General features: G+C 48.0%; 1 protein-coding gene across 1 annotated transcript; it reads left to right on the forward strand.

Annotated features, from left to right (window-relative positions):
- The first annotated feature begins 2,129 nt into the window (after positions 1–2,129).
- On the forward strand, positions 2,130–3,461 carry LOC126036923 (uncharacterized). Its single transcript, XM_049797145.1, has 2 exons — positions 2,130–2,584; positions 3,167–3,461. The coding sequence occupies exons 1-2, from the start codon at positions 2,165–2,167 to the stop codon at positions 3,353–3,355; spliced, it is 609 nt and encodes a 202-aa protein (XP_049653102.1). The 5' UTR covers positions 2,130–2,164; the 3' UTR covers positions 3,356–3,461.
- Positions 3,462–24,677: the final 21,216 nt, after the last annotated feature.

The following is a 24,677-nucleotide window of genomic DNA, read 5'->3' on the forward strand; positions in this document are numbered from 1 at the left end:
CATTGGATGACAAAAGGGGAGAGACAGAATGGGTTTTGAAGTGTCGATGCAGTATTACAGATTGTGTTGCCATTCATAGAGGAGAAGACTACTTTGGTTATGATACCAAAAGATTTCTCTTCCACATCTGTAAGCTACACTCATTATTTTACGCTTAGAAGCTTAAAAGATCCCGAGAAGGTAATTTCAACCTCTTAATAAAGGCTACATGGCTAACATGATATTATTCACTTTGTGTGATTTAGGTTAACACAGATCATTCTCGGTGAAAACTGTTGAATTGAGAGTGTTATTTTCACATATCCTGGATATCAGAAATTAGAAGACTACGTAAATTGTCAGAGGTTTCAGTTTGCAAGTCTACTGAAGCTTTTAAATGCCTGATTAATGTTTAAGCGCAGAAGAAACCTTACTACTGAATTCAGGTGGGACCGTATTTCTGTGAAGCAGCACGTCTGGTTTTAGTACCCCCCCGTGCACCTTTGTACCCTCACCTACCCTCCCCACTAGGTCCGTGTCTCCCCCATGCACACCCCCGCGAGTTGTTTCCCACTGCACCCCCTGCTCTCCTATCTCCTGCCCTGCCTCCCTCCTTTCCTTCCTCCATATTCCACACCACCACCCCCCCATCATCCATCAGGCTCCAGACCCCTGGTGTGCTGCCTGCACCCTGTTCTCTGTCATTTGTTCTTCTTCTTTTCCTTACAAGTTGTTGTTGTTTCTTTTTCATGATGATTAAACTGTTTTTGTTTCAAGCCACGAGTTTTCTCACTTTTGCCCTTCCGCTTGTCTCCCCGTCCCGCTGGGGGCGGGGGAGCGAGTGAGCGGTCGTGTGGGCCTTCGTTGCCGGCTGGCGTTAAACCAGGACACGAGGTGAGTTGCAAGCCCTGCCTGGCTAATGCTGGAGGCTCTCTGTGTTCCTCCTGCCATCTCGACGGGCCGTCCTTGTTCTTCATCGCCGCTTTATAGCGAGCGCCTCTCGCTCTGTAAGCGGCAGTACTGGGGCCGTGTTGCAGGCGGCAAAGGGCAACTGTGACGCTTGCTGGCAGGAGCGGCAAGGAGTGCGGAGCCACACTCCTGTAGGGAGCAAAGATGGAACCTCGAGGGCTCTGTGGTCCTCTGCTGAGGACATCTAATATCCCGACAGGCCTCTCTGCTTTCCCTGCCTCAACGTCTGATTACTTTGAACGCCGGAGGGCAGGGCGGTACGTAACACCGTGCAGCGTCTCTTCGATAAGAGACGAGCCCCCCGCAAGGAGCCTTGCGTGCGTGCAGGATTAGGAGAGCAGCGTTCTGATAGCACGGAGGTGCCCACCCCGACCGAGCCCCAGGGTCGCCGGGGTATCGCTAGCTTGCAGGTGGGCCGCTCGCATCTGGTGCGCTGGGCCGCGGCCTTTCCTGCCGAACAGAGCCGCCCCTCCGGCACGAAGCAGCTTTGGGTCTCTTGTGGCCTGCCTTCAGGCTGTCACCTGAACCAGGCGTTATTTTTTGTTGTAAATCTCTCGCCAGCGTCTGCTGCCTGGCTGCTGTCGCTCCTGCAACCCTGATGCCCCATGCAGAGGGATACAGCAGTCCCTGGGGCTTGCTCCAGGGGACACCCCCCTTGCCCCCCCCCCCCCCATTTGCAGGTTCCCTGTGCTGCTTCTCCTCTCTAGATAACGGGGTGGGGGGGGCAGGGACAGAAGCGGCCGCCCGAATTGTCTGTTCCTTGCACTTGACTGCTGTAAACGCTCCAGCCGCTCGGGTGCTTTTTGGAAGGGAGGCGATGAAGAGGAGTGCCCGGGCTGCGAGTGGGGAGAGGGCAGGGCGACGTCAGCCCTGTGCCCCCAGCAAGGAGTTGCCGCCTGCGGCTGGTCTCTACTGGGCTGAGCTGTCAGTCGTCCCTCACGCAGCTGACGCTCAGAAGAGGATCGTTGCGGGGATGCGGATTCTGCTGCCCGGGGAGCGAAGGTGGGAACTGGCGTTGGGGAGGCGCGCATGCGCGGTGGCGTGAGTCGGTGGGCTCCTGCTGGTGCGCATGCGCACTGGCACATAGACGTTGCTAGCCGCTGTTGCCTGGCAACTGAAGCGCAGCTGGGCAGCCGCGCATGCGCGCTGCGCCCTGTACGGCGCGCTTGCTGCTGCCTAGCAACCAGGACGCGTTACGGCCGCCTGGCATCCGCGCATGCGCCCAGCGTCGTTTACGGCGCTCGCCGCTGTTGCCAGGCAACCAAATCGCGACACGACGCCTCGGCAAACGCGCATGCGCGGAGGCGCGGTTTACGGCTCTCTGCCTGTTGCCTGGCTACCAAACCACGGTACAGCAGCTTGGGAGCCGCGCATGCGCGGTGGCGGCCCCTTGCGCCAGCGCTCTCTTTCGCCACCTAAGGACCAAAGTCCGGTACTGCAGCTGGGGTGCCGCGCATGCGCGCTGCCGCGTTCTGCCAAGCCCTCGCCGCTGCCACCCCGCGGCCCAATGTTCGGTACTGCAGCTCGGAGGCTGCGAGTGCGCGGGGCTGCCCCGGTCCTGCACGTGCCGTCCGACGGTACCGGCAGTGCGGCCCCGGGGGAAAGTGCCGCCGCGCTCGTTGCTTCCTCCCTCCCGGTAAGGAAACGCCACTGCCGCCCCGCGGGCGAGCGCCGGGACCGCGGGTGAGGCGAGCGATCCCCTCCGGCGGGGGCGGCGGCGGCCGCGGCGGCGGGTGCCTCCTGCCCGCTGGCCGCCCGGGGCCGGCGGGACGGGAAGCTGCGAAGCGGCCGCCGCGGCAGGCTCCCGGTCCGCCGGAGGCGAGCCGGGCCAGGGCAGCGCCGGGCAGGTCCCCGAGAGCCGACAGAAGGGAAGAGGGGACGGAGGCGGGCACCCCCCAGGCGCGGCCAGCGGGCGCCTCCCCGAGTCGCCGGAGCTCCCCCGCCGCCTTTCCCCAGCCCCGCTCGGCCCCTGCGGCTGCCCCCAGCTGCAGCCCCTCCCCTGAAGCCTGTGCTGCAGCCGCAGGCAGCCCCCGAGCCCTGTCGTGAGGGCGGCAAGCTGGCCCTCCGGTGTTCTCGAGTCTCCCTTAAGGCGGGTGCCGTTAGCAGCGGCGCGGGGAAGGAGCGGCGTCCGTCCGCGGAAGCCCCTGCGGACGGAGGGGCTCCGGCCAGGGTGGAGCTGCGGTAATAACGGTCGCTGCTGCCTCTTTCCCTCTGCCAGAGGCCACGCCGTGAGCGGGGTTGTCCGTTCGTCCCCGGGGATGCCGCTGACTGCAGCAGCCTCAGGCTCGCGTGGCCTGTCTCCGCCCGGCCTCCCTCTCCTCACGGCACGGGAGCGCAGAGGGACAGGCGGAGCACTTACTGGCTGTGGACGGGAGCTGCTGAAGCTGGAGAGGCCACAGAAAGGTAAAGAAGAAGAAACGGAAGGCCATCTGGCTGGCAGCTGCCTCCCGCTGCAGGCCAGAGGGACCCTGCCTCTGTGGGTGTGGGAGGATCCCTCCTCGTAGTCCACAGCAGGTCAGACCGCCAGGGTCTGCATGCGTGACCAGCAGCGCGGTACAGCCACGTAGTGAGCGAGCGAGCGAGGCTACGTGTCTAGGAGGCCTCATCTCGCAAGAGCTGCGAGGGGCTCGCGTGTTCCGTTATGCGGAGGACAGCCAAGCGACTGGAGTTACAGAAGAGGAAGGGAGGAGAGAAGGAGAAAGAAGCGGCTGAACTGGCAAAGTCTCTTGGCAGCGCCAAGAACGAGAGCTGCGGTGAGCCCCGGGCCCTCGGGGCCCCGTCTCCCCTCTTCGGTGTTGCGGTCCCTCCCTGCCCCCTCCGTCCCCTGGTCCCCTCTCTTTCCCACACCCCTGCTATTTTTTTTTTTTCCTTTTTTTTTTTTTTTTTTTTCCTTTCCTCCCTTGTACCTCTGATACTGAAAAGCCGGTCGACGAAACTCCCTAAGACTCGTTTTGGAGTTTTAGAAAGCAGGCGTTCTTCACTGCAGCGCCGGATGCACGGGGGATAGTTCCACCTAGTGTGCGTGCCACAGCTTTAGCACAAACAGGTTATATAGAATAACTAATTGCTTATTAATCAGATGAGTATACATATACATAAAAACGACGGCAACCGATTATCATAGCACTGCCTACATCCGATCACGTGCAAGGAAGGATCCATTTGAGACGAAGGGCTGCTTTTGCGACCACCGACCCATTTGAAGTTCTTGCTGGCTGTCCTCGAAGTCTTTATTCTTGTCCTTGTTCTTTGATCTTGAAGCTTAACGCAGTTTCAATCGCATGTGGTCAGTTTCAGCATTGTTCCCATTTAGCTTACAGGGGAACATCTAGTCATAAGAGCAAAGAACTGCAAAACTTAGGAGTACCTACCTCTGCTAGTTAATTGCTCGGCTATACTTTTGTCTGTTGTTTCAGTTGTAGCGTTAGTATAAGATTTCTAACCATTATTTACCAAATCTCACTTTTACAGTCACCTAGCAGCAAACCACAGCTGGTACAAAGTATTAAAACCACCCAAATATTTCGACGTGCCATACAGAACGTATGGAAATGTGCTATCAGAGGTGTCCGAGGGGCAGGGGGAGCGCCGGGGGGCGCCCCGAGCCCCGGAGCAGACTCGCTGGCAGGACTCGATAGGCGCGCGACTGACTGAATAGACGCTGGCCGGCCGGCCCCTTTGCCCTCCGGGCTGCGTTTGCGCTCCCTCTGCACGGGGCGAGGGGCTGTGAGGGAGCCCAGGGGAGGAGGAGGAGGTGAGGCGCTGGGGGGGGGTCGGGCCGTGCCCCCCCTGTTCCTGCTGGGCTCCAGCTGTTGCAAATGTTCTGGTAAAGAAATCAACATTTAATCACATAGAAGAGTTAGGTTTGATTAAGAAGTAAAATTGTGAAGCGTAACGTATAGGATTGTTAAGTTTGAAACGTAGCCATAGAAACTTTAGGAGCTGTGTTATGCGTGACGCTAGGAACCGTAATATTGTTAAAGTCTGAAACAGCTAACCCTAGAAACCTCACCAGGAAGTTACTGGTTTTCCTACGTTCTGTTTCAGGAAACTAAGGAAACCGTCGTGGACACCAGTTTGCTGCTTGGAAACCCCCTTACCCTTCCCATCTCGATTTGAGTATCGACGATGCCAGTCAGCAGAGCCAAGTGTCACTGACCAATGATTGTTTTAAAATAAGAATATTGATAAGGTTATAGAATCACAGGACCGATCGTTACAACGGTTAAATTTAAGAACGAGCATAGTATGCGTTTTTACGGAAGGAGCTTAGGTAACAATGACCTGACGGGAAAAGCCTGTAAAAACTGATGGATTTTGATACTAAGTGGGACACGCCTTTGGAGGAGCGATCCCCCGTGTCCCCAGCGCTGCGATAAACAAAGCGCCTGCTTCTTAACTTCACGTTGGCGTTAAGGAGTTTTATTCTGGATTTCGGTAACGGTTTTGGCGACCCAGATGGGACCTTGCGAGTGAGACTGGACGAGATGGCGTGTCGATCGAGCTCCGGCCGGCACCGAGGTATTCTCGGGGAGAACCGTCCCCCTCGACACGCAAAGCTCCTCGCAGCGTTCCCTGGAAAAAAGGTAAGGCGCTGCTTCTTTGGAATTTGTTTGGAAAGCCTGCCCGTGAGGCGCGGCGAAAGCTTCCCAGGGTTGGGGCTTGGAGGGTAGCCGTCTGCACTGGAAGCCTAGGCGTCTGCCCGTAAGTCATAAGCGAAAGCTATTGCTGGGTTGGACTTTGTGTATTATTTGGGACAGCTGTCGTTTGCATTTGTTTGGTATTTGGTATTTGAATGTATATAAGTATAATGGCATTAGCAAAATTGTTTAAGAATAAGAGTGCAGGAAATAGAACTGCTGATGAAAAGTTACCAGAAACGTCACCGCTGGGATGTTTATTGGCACGTTGGGGTGAACTGCAGGAAAAATGGTAAACAAACAGAACTTTGAGTTACAATACTATATTGCAATTCCTGTTGTTTTGTAGGAGAGAGAGTAAATGGAATAAAGTGCCATATGTAGATTTGTTCTTTTTAAGTGAACGTATCGGGCGGGGACCGGAGGGGAGTCTCCCAGCAGAACCTCTGGTTACAGCTAAACTGGGAGAACAGAAAATTGAATGTGAGTTGACACTAGAGTCACCTTTTCAGTTTTAAATACCTCAGAGGGAGAGTTAAGTTTTGAAGAAATTGGTGGTGTTGGTGCAACAAGCGAACGAGAAACTAGACCCTTCTTTAAATCTTTAACAATGAAATTAGGAAAGCAATGGGTCACTCGGCAGTTTTTGTATGTGCCAAATTCTCCTAAACTCCTGTTAAGGAGAGGTCTATTTGAGAACTTAGAGGCAGAAATTAAATTTAAAAACGGAGAGCTTAAAATTTTAATTCCAGAAACTAAACGTATCGAAGCAGCGGCTTTGTTGTTAACAGGATGTTTACCGAAAGCAGAAGATTATACCGGTCCAAGTGTAATGCTGTCATTCCAGTCGTCTGGACTGGGAAGTTCCCGGTAAATCCAAAAAGCAGAACCTGTGAGAGTTGATTTAAAGCCAGGATCGAATCCGGTAAGAATGAAACAATACCCCCTAAAACCGGAAAGTCGGAAAGAGTTAGTAATGGTAATACAAAAATTTTTAAGATACAAATTGTTAATAGAATGTGAATCCAGATATAATACCCCGATCTTGCCTGTTAAAAGGCTGATGAAAAAGATGATAGATTAGTTCAAGACCTCCTCAGAGCAATAAATCAAATAGTACAAGGTATTCATCCGGTCGTAGCAAATCCTTATACTTTGTTAACAGCCCTAACGGAGAAATGAGAATGGTTCACAGTGTTGGACCGAAAAGATGCCTTTTTCTGTATTCCCTTGGATCCCAATAGTCAAGAGGTTTTTGCTTTGGAATGGGAAAATCCTGAGACTGGGAGAAAAACACGATATACGTGGACAGTCTTGCCTCAAGGCTTTAAGAATAGTCTTACCATTTTTGGAAATCAGTTGGCACGAGAATTAGAGATTTGGAAGAAAGAAAATAATCAAGAAATCTTGCTGAAATATATGGACGATCTGTTAATGGTAGCTGAGACGGAAGAACAGTGCACAAAGTTAACTCTTAACTTTTTGAACTTTTTGGGAATCAGTAGATATCGAGTGTCAAAAGAAAAAAACCCAAATAACCCAGAAAGAAGAAACTTAAAGTTGAGTTTTAAAATCCTAAAAGGACAGAGACAATTGGGAACTGAGAGAAAAGAGGCAATGTGTCGTCTCCCCGAACCTAAGACTAAAAAAAATGAATGACAAGCATTTCCGGGAATGGTCGAGTGGTGTCACCTGTAGATTATAAATTGTGGCTTGCTGGCCTGACCTTTACAGGAGCAGCTCAAAACCTCAAACGACGGATTGGACCGATGCCGAGAAAGCTACCTTCCAAGAATTGAAACAGGCTGTAACAGGGGTGCCAGCCCTAGCGTCTGCCAGATCTCACAAGAGACACTTGAACTTTTTGCTCGTGAAAGACGAGGTAGAGCTCTGGGTATCCTGGCCCAATATTTAGGGCCAAGTGGGCGAGCTGTGGCCTACTTCTCGAAGCGATTGGATAACGTGAGTCTGGGATGCTCTGGTCGTCCGAGAGCCGTCGCTGCAACTGTGCTACTGATCCAGGAAGCTCGTAAGTTCGCCTGAGCAGAAAGGATTACTGTACGTTTCCCATATGATAACTGTTGTGCTAAAACGGAAAGGGGGGCACTGGTTATCCCCTAGCAGAATGCTGAAATACCAAGTGGTGTTGTTGCTGGAACAAGATGATGTTTACCTAAAAACTACTACCGCCGTTAACCCCGTTGCGTTTTCAACAACTGACCGAGTTAAAGGAGAACTGGAACGTGACTGCTTGCAGGCAATCGAAAGAGTTTACTCCAGCTGACTGGATCTCTGAGATGTGCCACTAGAAGAAACAGATTGGGAACTATATGCCGACGGAAGCGGTTCCATCTGTGAAGGACAACGTTTTATCGAGATAGACAATAACTACTGAGGAGGTACTTGCGTTGCCAACTTTGCCTTCGATGATCTCTGCCCAAAAGGCTGAATTGATAGCTCTTACTCGAGCTCTGGAACTAAGTCAAGGAAAGCGAGTCAACACTTGGACAGACTCAAAGTATGCTTTTGGAGTGGTACGTGCGCATGGAGCGATACGGGGAGAAAGAGGACTGTTACCTGCACCAGGCACCGCCGTTCAGCACGCACAACAAATACTGAAATTGTTAGAAAGCATTCAAAAACCAACAGCAGTCACGATGATGCACTGTAAAGCACATCCGTTAGGTAAGACCGGTCCTAACGCAGGTAACCGACTGGCTGATAAAGCTGCTGAAGAGGCTGCAGAAAAAGGCATCCTAGCACTAGTTCCAGAGAAAGGTATAAAATTGACTAAAGAAACTCCAAATTATAATGAAAAAGATGAAGAATTAATTATTAGATTGCAGGCTAACAAAATGAAACAGGATAGGCTGTAACACCGACAGGTCGAATAATAGTCCCACCCACCCACAATAATAAGAGAAATTGCCCCATTGAACATCACAGAGTATACTGGGAAACAGAAAGCGAAATATGACAAAGATTGTTTAAACAATTATAAGTGGACGTGAAATGTGTATGTAAATTTATCCCCGAACCAGTAATAAGATCATCTTTGGGATTATTAAATAAGGAAATTTTTTAGAAGAAGAATATTAGCAAATTGATTTTATAGAATTGCCTTGAAAATAAGGATATGTCCTAGTTTTAGTTGATATCTTTACTGGGCGGCCCAAGGCTTTCCCTTGTCGCACCAACAAAGCAAGGGAAGTAGTCAAAGTCTTGCTCAAAGAGATAATACCAAAATATGGGGTGCCTGTAAGAATGTCATCTGACAATGGCCCTCATTTTATAGCAAAGATTATGAGACAAGTTGAGCCATGTATTATCTATGGATTGAGACTATCACACCCCACATAGACCACAAGCAAGTGTGTGAGCAGAGAGAGAGAAAGAGAGAATGAACTATATCCTTAAGCAACTGTCGAGTAAAATTTGTCAGGAAACCTCACTCCTCACGTGGGTTAAAGCGTTACCCGTGGCTCTATTAAGAATCGAAGTATAGCCAGAAGAGAAAGAAAAGTCAAGTCTTTAGGAAATGTTGTACGAAAGACCATATCAAGAGTCCTGTGTTCTGAGTATCTTGAGTGCCTTTGGAGATATGTTTTTAAAAGGTGTTATGATTTCTTTAAGCAATTCTTTTCAAGAACTTTGTCAGTATGTCTCCACAGCTGGACCCTTAGAACTGGACGTAGCAGCGCATCCCTTCCGACCAGGAGACTGAATATATATAAAATCACCGAGAAGTGGAAAGGACCGTATCGAGTCATTTTAACAACACTTGTAGCAGTAAAGGTCTGGGAGAAGAACCTTGGCTTCATTATTCGAGAATAAAGAAAGCACCCAACAAGAAACTGGAAGTCTAAAGAAACTGTCCCTTTAAAACGGAAAATCTATAAGTAAGTTTCACGTTATCTATTTGGGAAAACAGTTGTGTAAAATTTATAACGTTGGGGTTGCTATTAGGAATATTGTCGAGGGCAATAATCTTTTTGTGTGTTTAGAGTGTGTATTTGGGTTTTTTTGAGGGGTTCTAAACATGAGATAAACAAAATGAAACAATTATTGTTTGAGCTATTCATCTTGATATTAACCGGTTTTGTAATTTGAATTAAAAAAAAAATCTAGTTTTGTAACTGATTCAAAGTTTTGTAAAGACACAGAATTTAACCTCGGTAACAGCCTGCCTTTCCGATTCCAAAGTCAGATGAAAATCTAGTTCCGTGGAGAATACTGACATTGAATTTAACCAAAACTTGAGAAAAGAGGTAGAACAATGAGAATCATTTTAGCAGATTAAATTGGATGGATTTAAAAGGCAATTATTTTTTTTAAATTTGAAAGAAGGAATTATAGCGTTGTGAATTATAAAGTTACCAAACCATCCACCTCACGGACAAAAGAATTAATTTACTCGCCCTTCGGGAGAAACTTGTACAAGCACCCCTCGGGGCTGTCAGCTGCCAAAACCGTAGAGACAAGTGCAAAAAGGAACTTGGGATCATGTTTAAAATATAAAACGATGTTTAGAACTTACTGGAGTTCCAGGATCCTTGTTAGAGCCACCCAGAGTCGGGACCATCTGTGGAAATTTAGACCGGTTTAGACAACCAGAGAAGCATCACACATCCTAAACAGAGCTGTATGAAAGTTTGTACTTGCAGCTAGCTCCTCTGACCCCAAACTCCCAAGACCTTCTCTAGTAGCTAAAGCTCTAAGATGGGGGTGTATTTGTAGAAAGGATAATAATACTTCACATGATCTTTGGTCCCCTCTTAATAACGGGAAAAATTTAGCTTGGAGTTGACGGCATTAAAGGACAGGTGAAAAGTTCAGGCTTAACTGCTTGGGTGACTAGTGATGCTATATGATCCACTCACCTCTTCATGAAGGAGAAAAGCAAATCGTGGTCTTGAGACTTAATAACTCTGTCCTCTCTCTGGAAGAAATCTCCCTTGTGGCCTCGCTCGCGGGTGGACCTGGGGAAATCGAAAAGATGATACCTGGCAATCGCCAAGTCTTAGAACTAAAATCAGACGGGTAATAAAATCTGTATTTTGACCCCAGTTAACACCTCTTCCACATCAGATGACTCTTGACATCTGTCACTCAGTCAAGGCAGTGCCTGCTGCTTCACTTCACCTTGGTGGTGAGGGGTTTGGTTCCGGGTTTCGGTACCACAGCTGCGGGCCGGGGCTGGAGGAGCCGCAGGTGCGGGCAGTGAGAGGCTGATGGCGACGCCCCCTCCCTGGCAAGGGGAGGGGCCGCCGGGAGCCCAGGCAGGAGCGGAGCTGAGCAGTGACCGGGCTGCGGCTGCCCCGAGGGAGAAGGTGAGCGGGGCCGGTCACCCCTCGGTACCGGCGAACGTCGGAGGCGGGGGTGGCGCGGGGGAGGTGGGGGCCGCCTGTGCCGAGGCCGGGGGGGAGCCCTGGGGGCTCACAGGGCGGCTGAGAGAACGTGCGCGCGGGGGTGGGGGGCGGGGCGCTGTCAGGGCGGCTGAGAGAACGTGCGCGCGGGGGTGGGGGGGGGGGCGCTGACAGGGCGGCTGAGAGAACGGGCGCGCGGGGGTGGGGGGGGGTGCTGACAGGGCGGCTGAGAGAACGGGCGCGCGGGGGTGGGGGGGGCGCGGGGCGCTGACAGGGCGGCTGAGAGAACGGGGCGCGCGGGGGTGGGGGGGGCGCTGACAGGGCGGCTGAGAGAACGGGCGCGCGGGGGGGCTCACCGGGCCCCGTGGCGGGGCTGCGCAGTCGGCCGGCGGGTCCCGGGGAAAGCCCCGAGGAGGACGGCGGGGTCCATGTTGCACGCACGGAGCGGCAGCGGGGCCGCGCCGTGCCGGAGCTACCCGGAGCGGCGCTGGGGGCTCGGCGGGAACTGCTGCTGCGCCGGCGTGGGGAGGTGGGGGGGAACGGAAGCGGCGTCCCCTCGGCGTCAGGCAGCGGGGCAGGCTGCCTCCCGGGGCATGCCGGGAGCTGTAGTTTTCGCGGACTCGGCAGCCGGGCAGCAGCGCGGCTCTCGGGCGCGGCGTAGTCCGACCAGGTCAGACTCAGGAGCGTTGCCGGTTTCGCGTGGTTTTCCGCGGGCTTCCCGCTGCGCCCGCTCCCCGACCAGCCGTGCGGATGCGCCTCCTGGGCGCATGCGCCGTGCTTCGCGTTGGGGCAGCCCGGCGTTCGCTCGCCGGCGCAGGCGCCGTCCCCGTCCCCTGAGGTGTGTGATCTTGGGAAGCCCATGTCCTGGATAGCTGGGGTTGTGGCTTGCAAGCCTGTGACTCCCACCAAGTTCCCAACAAATTCAAACGTAGAAATTGTGCATCAGCCCTCCTCGCCCCCTCCGAGCCGGTCTGTTCTCTGTGGTCACCATTAGTAGCCTCGGTTTCCCACCTGTGGTTCTCCACAAACCCAGAGCCTCGCAGCTCCATGCTGAAGGGAGTGGGGAGCTACACACGGAGAAGGCAGAGGCCCGAGTTTGTCTTTTGGGGATGAGAAGTGGGGAGGAACTGCCATAAATGGGACGCATCCCTGCTTGAGGCATGGCTGTTTCAGCTGTGCACATGGAAAATCCTCAGATACGTTGCATCTAGCCCTCCTTTCCATTGACCCCGGGAGAACTGGCCTCCTGTGTCCCCCAAGTCCATTTACTTCCTGCTGCGGTGAAGTGGCTATTTTTCTTCTTTTCTCTGAGGATTTTGTGGATCTGGGCGTGGGAAGGAGTGCCTTAATGCTGGCTTTCTCAGCCTACTTCTGGGAAGCCAGGCATATCTGCAGATTAGAGCCGGGGGAGTGGCCCAGACGCCTTTTATTCCTCGGAGGGCAGTGGATTTGGGGAGTTAGAGGAAGGCATGCCTGGATGTTGGTCTCCCTGAGGGGGAGGGGGTTTACAGCCAGATGACTGAAAAGCCTCCCCCAGTCACTTCTGGGGAAAGAGTTGCGGGGTGGCTTTTAATGTACCCACGGTATCGATGTGGCAGGTGAGCATACACCCCCCTCTTGGCTGGGGGATCTTATGTGGACGCCTGCTGAGCCAGGGCTGGAAACCCCTCTGCACACCCTGGAGGAGCTGGGTGCAGACTGGGGACGTGAGGGCAGTCGTGACATGGACACGGAGCGGCAGAGAGTCCTGCTCTTTCAGCAGTTAACGGTGCTACCGCGTGGTCAAAACCTCAAGTGCACCCGTCCAACCGTGCATTCTCTTTCCTGGGGTTTGTTTATGGGACAAATAAACTGCCCAGCACTAGATGAGAAGGTTGTCTGCACTCCACCTCAAATCAGGTGCATCACCTCTCCGTCGGGAAAGAAGTATGGGGGTGGGCATAAAAGGAACAGTAACTCCAATGTCGGGACTCTTTTTGGCTCTGGGCGCAGAGCAGGTAACCACAGCGATACAGAGAGGGAAGGAGGTGCCGATGGGTTTGTACCTTGGACTTAAACTGTAGAGGATGATCTGTTCAGGACATCCATGTCATAGAGTAGCTGTTGCATGATTTATACTCGTAATCCAGTTCCTACTTGATAGCCTTAACTTTGCGTGGATTGCGTATTGAACTTTGCAGTAGTTTGTTTGTTTTTACATTTCCTTAAGGTCTAGGCAAAGGTTTAGAAAGTTAGCAGACTTAAGGATAAGTATTTATTACTTTGTCCTGCCACGTTGCCATTTGAAACCTGTTCTGAGTGTTGGTGGTATTCAAGAAATTGGCCGAGATTTCGAGGGTGAATCTGTATCTTTAGGTGTAGTGAGCAGAAAAGTACAATGGATCTTTTTAGTTGCCAGATAGCTTACTTTATCCAGGCGGTCAATTTGTCAAGATCAGGCTGCAGTGTCCAGGGGGCCGGGGAGGGAAGGTTGGTGTTCAAGCTTCTCATTCCTATCAGCGGTGACTCCGCTTGCACCACTAAGTGGTGCTGTGTACATACGCTTAATTAAATTGGCAGCGGCCTGTGCCTGCCTGCTTGTGCAGTTCGGAGTGGTCATTTTAGAGAAAATGTTCTTTTGGCTGCATTTGTTCTCCTGTGATACAAAAACTTGACAGCGACTGGGGGCAACTACTACTTTAGGAGGATTTCTATAAAGTAAGAAATTGCTGGTTTTATTTTGTCATGATGGGCAAAACAATAACTGATTCAAAATCACGTCCACTGCAGCTTATGCTTCCGTAACACACCACTCAACTGATTTCTATGCGTAAATGTCTTCGGAGAGGAATCACAGGTGCCTGCTGTGACTATAGGGACAAGCAGTATGGGCTCACAGGAACAGAACATGCTTTGCCTTCCCATCACCAGAAGAAAGAAAGAAAGAAAGAGGTGAAAAAGGGTGCTCAGGAGCAAGAGGCTGCAAGGAAGTTGCTGTACATGATCCTTTTGCCTTGCTTTATCTGACAGAAAAGCTGCCTTCTGCTAGTTGGGTCTTGGCCTGAAAGACAAGGGGAGAGAGACTCCCACCCCTCTCCCAGGGAGGGTGCTACTTTTGACTGGCTTGTTCTGACTATGTGATCTGCAATTACAATATTTAGATTGCGTGCTGACAGTCTATACCACTGACTCCCTGAATGGTTTTTCCTTTCTGTCCCCGCTTCCTTCTCCAGCTTTTTTCAATATATCAATTTAAAAAAAAAAAAAAAATTAATAAAAATTTAACCTTACATGACCATCATGCGTTGGCTTTGGCCCCAAACACTTTATTTCCTAGAAATAAGTTGAGTCTTTTCATCAGAATATGTAAAAGATTTCTGGCCACTGTAGTACTATTGTATTGTTTGTTTTTTTAAATAAGATTCTGTCCAGGTTCCAGCATGTGCACTAAATTTCTACTGCAGTAGAAGAGAGTCTTAAGCTGAAGAGAGATTTCATGCTTGGGAGAGAAAAAGAGCAGATCTTGACTCAAAGGTAACTTTTCCAAGGGAAAGGTAAACTCTTTTGATTCTTTGGGGATTTTTATTCTGATAGCACAAGCATCTTGTTCTCTCAGGATTTTGTTATCTCTGGGACAAAAAACCTTGGTGTTGTGTCACTTCCTCCTTCCCTGGTTGTGTTTTTTTCACTCCTTTCAGAGGAAGTGCTAATACTGTTATAATTTAGGAAGACATTTTTAACTTATGACTCGGAGGTCTGCAGACATCACTGTAAAGACAGTTTCTGTGCATCCAAATGCTGTTAATCCCTTCAAATACGAAATGAAAGATGTGTAACTTGGAGCTGAGAGGTCAGATTATTCCAGATGGGTCTGGTTTACTTTGCATTCAGTGTTCCTGTAGCCTGTTGCTTTGGAAGGTGCAGGTAATAAGCTTTTCAATTGAATAAATGAGCGGTAGTGGTTTTTTGTTTTCTTCCCCTAGAAATGTAGTGCTTGATCAGGCTGCACTGACCTGTAGAAGTTGTGGGCACTGTGGTGTTCTCCAGAATGCTACTTGGGCTGCCACTACAAGTAGGTCATTTAAAATAGTAACCTTAGACCTTAAAAACACATAAAAACTTCACGATGCTTAAAGTATAGAGCAGAGTAGTCACCAGGTTAAAATAACTTCATGCTTATGACATGCACAGCGATGGTTCCTTTCAGTTTTTTTGGTGTTGGTTTGTTTTTGTTTTTTTTTTTCTTCTTCTTTAAGATGGCACTGGTTGCAGTGATCTTCAGTTTTACGACACAGCTAACTGTCTTAGTATGGATATGGTTCCTTTCTGCCTACTATTTCCGTTTACTGGCAGACATAGTTAAGATAGCTCTTTGGAGTTGTGGAGTGCGCGTGTGTGTATAGATATATGTGTGTGTGTGTGAATGTGTATGAAAATAAGAAGACCTAAAGTCCCCTCCCCACATCATTAGCTTTTGCTGACCTGTATTTCAGTGTTACCAAGATTTTAAAGTGGCCCAAGTATTGCTGTTGCAAATGTTTCCATGTTTGTCTAACTATTGTGATGACATAAATAAAAAGAAGAAAATCAAAACACTAAATGTTTTATTACTTGCCCTATAACTATATAGGCGTTCCCTGTCTAATATCGATTTCTTTTTTCAGGATTCACTGTATTTTTTTTTTTTTTTAACCCTATGAAATGGAAAGAGATTTCTGGCTTACTGTTGGCTTTTGATAGACATTTTATCCTTGGGGAATTGCCCACCAATTAATTCATAGAGTTTGGAATTTAAGTGAAGGACATTTTGCATGCCCGTGTACAAGTATTGGTGCTAACAAGCCACCATACGGTTCATGTTGATAGCTTTATGGATACTTAAAGGTAGGCAATAGTCTTATTTTTTAATAATGCTTAACCTTTTTCTCTTTGGCAAGAACAAGCAAGTCTGCCTGGTTTTGTAGGACTTGCAGCTTTTCCTTAACATCAGACTTTAAAAAGGGGAGAACCAGTAGTATCAGGTATGCAGTTAGGATGGTGATTTTTAAAATACTAAGCTGCGTAACAGTCTCGGGAAGAACATGTGTGAATGGGCGTGAGAGTCTGTGGTACAGCATTACTAACCTTTGCTGAAAAAAGTTTTGAAGAATGAAGCATTTGCTTTATGAACGGTACTTGAGGACGAATTCTGATGCTGCTAAAGTTTATTGAAAAATAGGCACTGATTTCAGTGATGATGCAGGTGTGGTTTCTGTTCATGCCTTAAATCTGAAAAGAAGAGAACAGAAACCTGCATTTGAAGGAGGATTTTGTATGAAGGGTAATCAAACCAGTAACCTGCTTTAAGAACGACTTTAACATATTTGGAGCATCGGTTAAAGGCGAATAAGTAAGGTTTATCATATCCTCCTACCTAAGCTGTGACTATTGAATACAGTCAGCAGTCCACCTCAGAACTTGTTGGTGTGCAGCTGCAACGTGTTAAGTTGTAAGGCTTCACAGCCACGAGCTGATGGGCCACAGTTCTCTCCCAGCATGAAGCGCTGTAAGTTTTAGTTTCTTGCACAGCAGTGACTCTTTTCAACATTAGTAACTATACAACAGGGTAAAAGGCAAAGGCAAATTTAGTGAATAATAATGTGTCGTTCTCAGAGTAGCTGTTTGCATTTCACTGTGATGCAGATGCTTTTTATAGCAGTTGTGTTGGCACATGTCTTAGAATTCGCTTAATCCTCTCCTGAACTCATGTAAACTTTTGGCTTCAACTGCATCACTGACAATATGTTTCACAATAGAATAATTATTTCCCTTAAAAAAAAAAAAGGGGGGGGGGGAGGGAATAGGAAGAAGGGGTGGAGGAAGTGGGTATAAAAAAATCTGTTGTCTGCCAGTGCTGTGGGCTGCTCACTCATTTTTCTGTAGAACTCCTGGGTTTTCTTTTTTTTGTTGTTGTTATTTTTCTACCTTAGCCTATTAGCCTATCCTCTGCACCTTTGGTCATTTCCTGAAGTTTGTCTGTAGTTTCCTACATGAGTAGGTAAATGTATCTATTTTACTTTACAGAGCTTTGATAGTTTTTTTTAAATTGTACAAGTAATTTAAATCTTGGAACAAATGTCTTTGCTTATTGATTTTTGTGAGTAGCTGCAAAAATCTTATGTATTAGTTGCCCCTTTTAAAATTAAAATAAAAATGAATGCTATGCAAGAAATAGGTTGCAAGTAACTGTTAGGGTCTTACTACTGCTCGCTGTTGAGAGATCGTGGGAAGTGCAGAGAATTTGTGTTAAAAGTTACGGGCATTTTTCAAGATAGTTTTCCAGGTCTGAGGCGTGCTGAAATACCTCTTTCCTGTGATAGTGTGTTTAGTTTCATTGACTTCAGCGGAACACACAGAATACATTGACTTAAACTAGCTGAGAATCTGATGATAAGGTTTTATACTCTACCTAACATAGTGTTGTGATGACCTGTCCTCCGAACTCAAAATTATGTTTGATGATCTTAACAGGAGGCCGGATCTTTGATCTGGAAATTATGCTGGTAGCGACGTTACAGAATCCAGGCTTGTGACTTCACTGGTTTCTTGCAGCCCCTCAAGTTCGTGAAGGACAATAAAGACCCATTCTCTTTTGTTCTTGTGCTATGATCAGGGATGGAAGTATGACATTGTCAGTTGTAAGAAGTGGCTTAACTGCTGTTGGAGCCTGCTTTTATGCCTGAAAAACCTGTTGATTTGCATGGGTTTGCACAGCTTATGCTAATGATGTGGCTGGAATGAGACAGGATCTTGTGTAGTCTGCAAGGGCTGTATATGGTCCTGGTTTATAGCTGGGTGGGAGGGATTGGTTCAAGTTACTTCTGATTTGCCCTATTTAATATCTCAAACAGGAGTGAACAGGGTGATTGGAACGGTTTCATGTTTAGAAGAGGAAATTTATAAATCAGTTTTTATCCTGTGTTAGAATTAAGATAGGTATTTACTGGAGACAACGAGTCTACCCTGAACGCTGAAACACCTCCGTTTTGGGCACACTATTGGAATTTTTTTTAAATTTTCAAATCATAACAGTCTGTCAGTTTATGCTTGTTGAGTCTGAGACATTACATGATGCCCTTTGAACAGGTAAATATTGCTAGTACTTGATACTTGGTTTGTAGACTATACCTTTTGTATGCTCTGAAATCACATGTAAATAACTTCTGTTGTTTCCCTTTCATTTATAGAAGCTCTGTTCATCCAACCATATAAGCACATACCTAAATTCAGTGTTAAACTTCCTGAATTGCTCTAAACTATTGTGTTGCTGTAAACTGTTTTGGCTGATAAACCTAAGCGGTCAGCTTGGTATTCCTACGTGTATATGTGATTAAGATGCAATAGCTCGGAACAAGTTACCAGGCAACTGCATGCTCCAGCTGCATAGGAGGCACAAAGCAGCTGGCCCGTTCCTTGTAATCAGTGGGAAAGTACAGATTCTCCTGTGACCTCGGTCACTCTTGTCTAACATATTAGATAAGAGTATTTTGATACTCCTCTCGCAGTGGGAGAAACACTGCTTGTGTCTGTGCAGTGTGTGAAAATCACTTTACCAAGATGCTTTTATTTTTAAGCCCTTGGGGGGAAAAAAACCTCAGAACAAAGCGGAATTGAAAAACTTTTTTAATCCAAGACAAACGTCAGGATTCTCATTCTTACAAAGTATTTTACAATTGTGTAACCTTGTAGACTGTACGGAGAATGAGGATCTTGCATGTGACATACTCAAAAGTTTCATTTTTGGTGTTCTACACGCTTCTACTGATCACAGTGCCTTTGTTTCCTAACAGCAACTGGCAACAGACAATGCGTATGGGTTTCAAGGCCCTGTGGAACAGAGAAGGTAGTTTGCCAGTGTTCTTACTGCTGTTGCAGACATTGTTTCAGTGGACTGAAAGTGGCACGTTCCAAGTACCTTTTCCTACCATTGCTGCGTATTTTATTTTTTTTTTTTTTTAATCCAGAAGAATGTTTCTGTACTTCCCTTCCCTTCCCTTCCCTTCCCTATAGGTGCATGTTGATTTACATTGCGTGCTATTGCAGTGTTCTTAGTCTACCAGTTACAGATTACTCCTTTCAGTTCTTGTGCATTTCTGAATGTGTATCTACCTGTACACCTACTAAACTCACATTTCTTCAGACATGATATGCAACTGCTACGGAAGTCAGCTATTGTGCTAGTTATGGTGTTTGCCCCGTCAGTTGTTTTACTATCTAATAAGTACCTGATGACAGAGAAGGGGAGTGTCAGAAAATAGACCAGTCAGGTCAGGCTTTATGTTAGAAATGGTTTTCATAAGATTTAAGAGAACGCAGTTTTGGCATAAGGATTTACATACCGCTCCCGGTGTTCTGTTGGGCTGACGTTTTGCAAGAAGCTGAGGTGTTTAACTTTCAGAAGCTGTTTATGTAAATTGGCTTACCTATGAGTACTCTCCTTCACCTGTGTAACGAAGAAATAAATGTGCATCTCTAGACATGTGCATATGCAGATATAATTGTAAGTGCGGAGCTGGGGATGATGCTTGTGTTTGAGGGTAGAAATACGGAGAGGGACAGCAGTGGGGAAAGAAGAACCTTTGAAGATAGTCTAGTGTTGCTCTCATTCTAGAGGTGAATGATCAACTTTCTGTACCATTCTTGACAAATGCTTGCCTAATTTATTCTTAAACATTTCCTGTAATTGTTACTACTGTTGCAAAGATTGCCACATACCCTAAGTTTTTCAGGTTGTAATTTAAGCCCCATGATTCCGTGTAACTGTGTGCAGTGGATGCACACAAAAGTTCTTCCTTACAGCTACCTTTTAGAGTTTAAACATTGTTATTTCTCTTCAGTATTGCCCTTTCTAGGTTAAGCGGCTGTTTTTCAATTTATGCTTTGAAGTCAGACTCCTGTACATCGTTGAGCACCCTCTTGGACTTACTGTAGACCCTCGCCAGTTATACTACACCCTTCTTGAAAAGCAGTACATCATCTGGAGGGTTCAGCAGCTAATCCGTGCAAATGTAGCGCGGCAGAAATAATGCTTGGACGTACTAACTCCAGTGTGATGTGTGAGGAGGAATCACTGGGCCTTTTGATTAGCAAGAAACGGTACGTAAAAACTAGGTGACAGAAATAGGACACGCAGCTGGCATCCTCGTCTTCAAGCTTACAGTGCAGCTCCGTGGGCTTTGGCTGACTAAAGAGGAGCATGAGGCACAGGAGGGAACTGCTGCTGGATCTTAGTGAAAGGATGGTAAGTCATTTGGAGAGAGGTTTTCAAAGCCGGGAATTCAAGTCGGGTGCCCGATTCCAGATTGCCTGTGAAATCCCTGTGTACTTCCCTCGCTTGTCTAACTTTGTGTTGTATATTGTCTAGCAGCTTTTCTTTGAAAGTTAACAAAGCTACACTTGTGTGATAGGTGATGTAATGATCTCATAACAATAGGCAAAATCCAAGTCACAGAAAATGCCAGCATTTGAAAGAGAGCCCTGATAAATTGCTAGTGCCTTATACCACTGCCACTTACCAGGCCTTCCATGTTAGAGCTGTCTTAATCATTGATGCTGTTTCCTCAGACTTGGAGCTGTAATATCTGCTTCTTGTTTCAGGGTTTATTATGAAGTTGCTGATGGCACTGCCTTAGCCCTTTGGCTAAGAAGAATAGCAAATAATTTGTGGATTATCCGTAGAAGCAGCAGCCAAACAGCATTCTCTTCCAATCAATAGGGAAGAAAGCTGCTGTGTAGGGTTCAGTTATATGGAACTTAGTTATTGGGCCTGAAAATAGCTCATGGTCACAAGTCTGTTCCAGGCGCCTTTAGAAGGCCTTGAACAGAATAAATAAGAAGACAGAAGAAGAAAGATCCCAATTAGGAAAACACAGGTGCACATTCCACGATAAAGGGAGCTTGGCACAAACAACCTCAATTCAGGGGCTTATCTTGACCAATTGGACTAAGACAAGTCTTGTATGCTCTAATTAACACAACCAATTATGTCTTGTGTTTGTGCGCGTGGACAGTACCGATGTAACCAATCACCGCTTATGCTTGTGTGTGTGGACACCAAGTGCTTGCATATAGTAGCCAATCAAAGTCTCTCAACAACTTAGAGAATTGTATAAAAATGATTAGCTAAGCTCAATAAACGGGCGACTTTAATCATCACATTGGTGTTCCGTCGTCCGGGCCCCGCACGGATTAATCCCTAAACCCTACACTGCTGCACCGGTTTGTCTGGGTTCCCTCATACCAAAGGTCTTTCTCACATTTATTGATCCTTTTTGCAACTTGTTCAGGGTCAGTTGATGACCTGAGGGAACTGTCAGGTCTTTGAAAAGTGCTTGTAACTGTGAAAAGAGGTTTGTTGACTTCCTCACGTGATAAGTAGACATTGAAGAAATTGCATGTTGCTCATCTCTTAAGTCAGAGACCGGAATTGGATAGATGCTGTGTTACTAGAAAATAAAATACAACTGGGCCCCTTGAGACAGAAGTGTCTTGATGAAATCGTGTCATATTATCACAGAGACATAGTGATTGTTTTCTCAACTAACAAACAGATCCTAGGCAAAAAGAATGTTTGTTCCAGGTAATTCTGGTCAGTCTCCCAAGACAGTGGATCTGCTTTGCAAATGAGAAAAAGTGGACCTAAATACTATTTTTGTTCCCCAGTTCAAAATGGGCACAGCAGAGCCTCTACAGTTTTCAAATCGGTAGCAGCTCCTTCGCCTGCTTGTTAGCAGACAGAGCAGAATCTGTACTTTCTCCTGTATGGCTCTTGAAAGAAACTTGGTTGAACTCCTTTGCTTGGTGGAAAAAAAAGTGGGATGTTGGATCAAGTGCAACTGTAGCAAATACTGACCTTCCTGAAACTATTTAGAGTGTTCATGTGTTGATACTCGTTAGAAAAAAACAAAACTTGAAAAAAATCCTATAAGGATTAAGCTATAAGATTGTTTTCAGGGGAAGAAAAGGGGGAAAAAAAAAAAAAAAAAAAAAAAAAGGAAAACTAAATGGAAGATAGTTTTAGAGAAAGTAACTTTCATAGCACTTGGAGGTAACATAGCTGTCTGTAAACAGGATGTTTAAGGAAAAGATACTCGGTCTCTTTATGATTCTTTCTGTGGCCTTCTGACTGAAAAGTCTGACTGTGTGAACCCTGGTTATCTGTGTTACAGAAAACTGATGTGCTTTGCAAGCTGAGATTCTTCTGCAACAGAGCAAAGTAGGAGAGACATGGTCTTGTGGTTTGGGTTACTATCACGTAATTTACACAGACTGTGTAACAGCCAAATCTTTTTGTGATTTAAAAACTTCATTTAACTGCATAAAGGATGAATGTGCCCCGTGAAGAGTTTCTTGTGTTCGTGCACATTGCCAGTGATTTACCGCTGAGAGAAGTCCTAGCAATTGTAAACAACTAGATAATTCATCAGAACATCACACATAAATATATCTCCAGTAATTTTTATATCACAGCTAGTCTAATGCATTAACTTTTTATCTGTGGAGCTCTTCCGTAATAATCTACTTCTCATTTTATGGGATAGACAATGAAAGAATTTCTTGAAATATCTAAAAGACAACATTGGATGACAAAAGGGGAGAGACAGAATGGGTTTTGAAGTGTCGATGCAGTATTACAGATTGTGTTGCCATTCATAGAGGAGAAGACTACTTTGGTTATGATACCAAAAGATTTCTCTTCCACATCTGTAAGCTACACTCATTATTTTACGCTTAGAAGCTTAAAAGATCCCGAGAAGGTAATTTCAACCTCTTAATAAAGGCTACATGGCTAACATGATATTATTCACTTTGTGTGATTTAGGTTAACACAGATCATTCTCGGTGAAAACTGTTGAATTGAGAGTGTTATTTTCACATATCCTGGATATCAGAAATTAGAAGACTACGTAAATTGTCAGAGGTTTCAGTTTGCAAGTCTACTGAAGCTTTTAAATGCCTGATTAATGTTTAAGCGCAGAAGAAACCTTACTACTGAATTCAGGTGGGACCGTATTTCTGTGAAGCAGCACGTCTGGTTTTAGTACCCCCCCGTGCACCTTTGTACCCTCACCTACCCTCCCCACTAGGTCCGTGTCTCCCCCATGCACACCCCCGCGAGTTGTTTCCCACTGCACCCCCTGCTCTCCTATCTCCTGCCCTGCCTCCCTCCTTTCCTTCCTCCATATTCCACACCACCACCCCCCCATCATCCATCAGGCTCCAGACCCCTGGTGTGCTGCCTGCACCCTGTTCTCTGTCATTTGTTCTTCTTCTTTTCCTTACAAGTTGTTGTTGTTTCTTTTTCATGATGATTAAACTGTTTTTGTTTCAAGCCACGAGTTTTCTCACTTTTGCCCTTCCGCTTGTCTCCCCGTCCCGCTGGGGGCGGGGGAGCGAGTGAGCGGTCGTGTGGGCCTTCGTTGCCGGCTGGCGTTAAACCAGGACACGAGGTGAGTTGCAAGCCCTGCCTGGCTAATGCTGGAGGCTCTCTGTGTTCCTCCTGCCATCTCGACGGGCCGTCCTTGTTCTTCATCGCCGCTTTATAGCGAGCGCCTCTCGCTCTGTAAGCGGCAGTACTGGGGCCGTGTTGCAGGCGGCAAAGGGCAACTGTGACGCTTGCTGGCAGGAGCGGCAAGGAGTGCGGAGCCACGCTCCTGTAGGGAGCAAAGATGGAACCTCGAGGGCTCTGTGGTCCTCTGCTGAGGACATCTAATATCCCGACAGGCCTCTCTGCTTTCCCTGCCTCAACGTCTGATTACTTTGAACGCCGGAGGGCAGGGCGGTACGTAACACCGTGCAGCGTCTCTTCGATAAGAGACGAGCCCCCCGCAAGGAGCCTTGCGTGCGTGCAGGATTAGGAGAGCAGCGTTCTGATAGCACAGAGGTGCCCACCCCGACCGAGCCCCAGGGTCGCCGGGGTATCGCTAGCTTGCAGGTGGGCCGCTCGCATCTGGTGCGCTGGGCCGCGGCCTTTCCTGCCGAACAGAGCCGCCCCTCCGGCACGAAGCAGCTTTGGGTCTCTTGTGGCCTGCCTTCAGGCTGTCACCTGAACCAGGCGTTATTTTTTGTTGTAAATCTCTCGCCAGCGTCTGCTGCCTGGCTGCTGTCGCTCCCGCAACCCTGATGCCCCATGCAGAGGGATACAGCAGTCCCTGGGGCTTGCTCCAGGGGACACCCCCCTTGCCCCCCCCCCCCCCATTTGCAGGTTCCCTGTGCTGCTTCTCCTCTCTAGATAACGGGGTGGGGGGGGCAGGGACAGAAGCGGCCGCCCGAATTGTCTGTTCCTTGCACTTGACTGCTGTAAACGCTCCAGCCGCTCGGGTGCTTTTTGGAAGGGAGGCGATGAAGAGGAGTGCCCGGGCTGCGAGTGGGGAGAGGGCAGGGCGACGTCAGCCCTGTGCCCCCAGCAAGGAGTTGCCGCCTGCGGCTGGTCTCTACTGGGCTGAGCTGTCAGTCGTCCCTCACGCAGCTGACGCTCAGAAGAGGATCGTTGCGGGGATGCGGATTCTGCTGCCCGGGGAGCGAAGGTGGGAACTGGCGTTGGGGAGGCGCGCATGCGCGGTGGCGTGAGTCGGTGGGCTCCTGCTGGTGCGCATGCGCACTGGCACATAGACGTTGCTAGCCGCTGTTGCCTGGCAACTGAAGCGCAGCTGGGCAGCCGCGCATGCGCGCTGCGCCCTGTACGGCGCGCTTGCTGCTGCCTAGC

The sequence above is a fragment of the Accipiter gentilis genome, unplaced genomic scaffold, assembly GCF_929443795.1.
Source record: "Accipiter gentilis unplaced genomic scaffold, bAccGen1.1, whole genome shotgun sequence".
NCBI lineage: Eukaryota > Metazoa > Chordata > Aves > Accipitriformes > Accipitridae > Astur > Astur gentilis.

What these genes read in the sequence shown, in the direction of transcription:
- LOC126036923 (XM_049797145.1), top strand. Translation starts at nt 2,165, where the DNA reads ATGCGCCCAGCGTCGTTTACGGCGCTCGCCGCTGTTGCCAGGCAACCA. An exon ending in TCGTTGCTTCCTCCCTCCCG is followed by an intron (nt 2,585 to 3,166) that starts GTAAGGAAACGC and finishes TCCCTCTGCCAG; the next exon opens with AGGCCACGCCGTGAGCGGGG.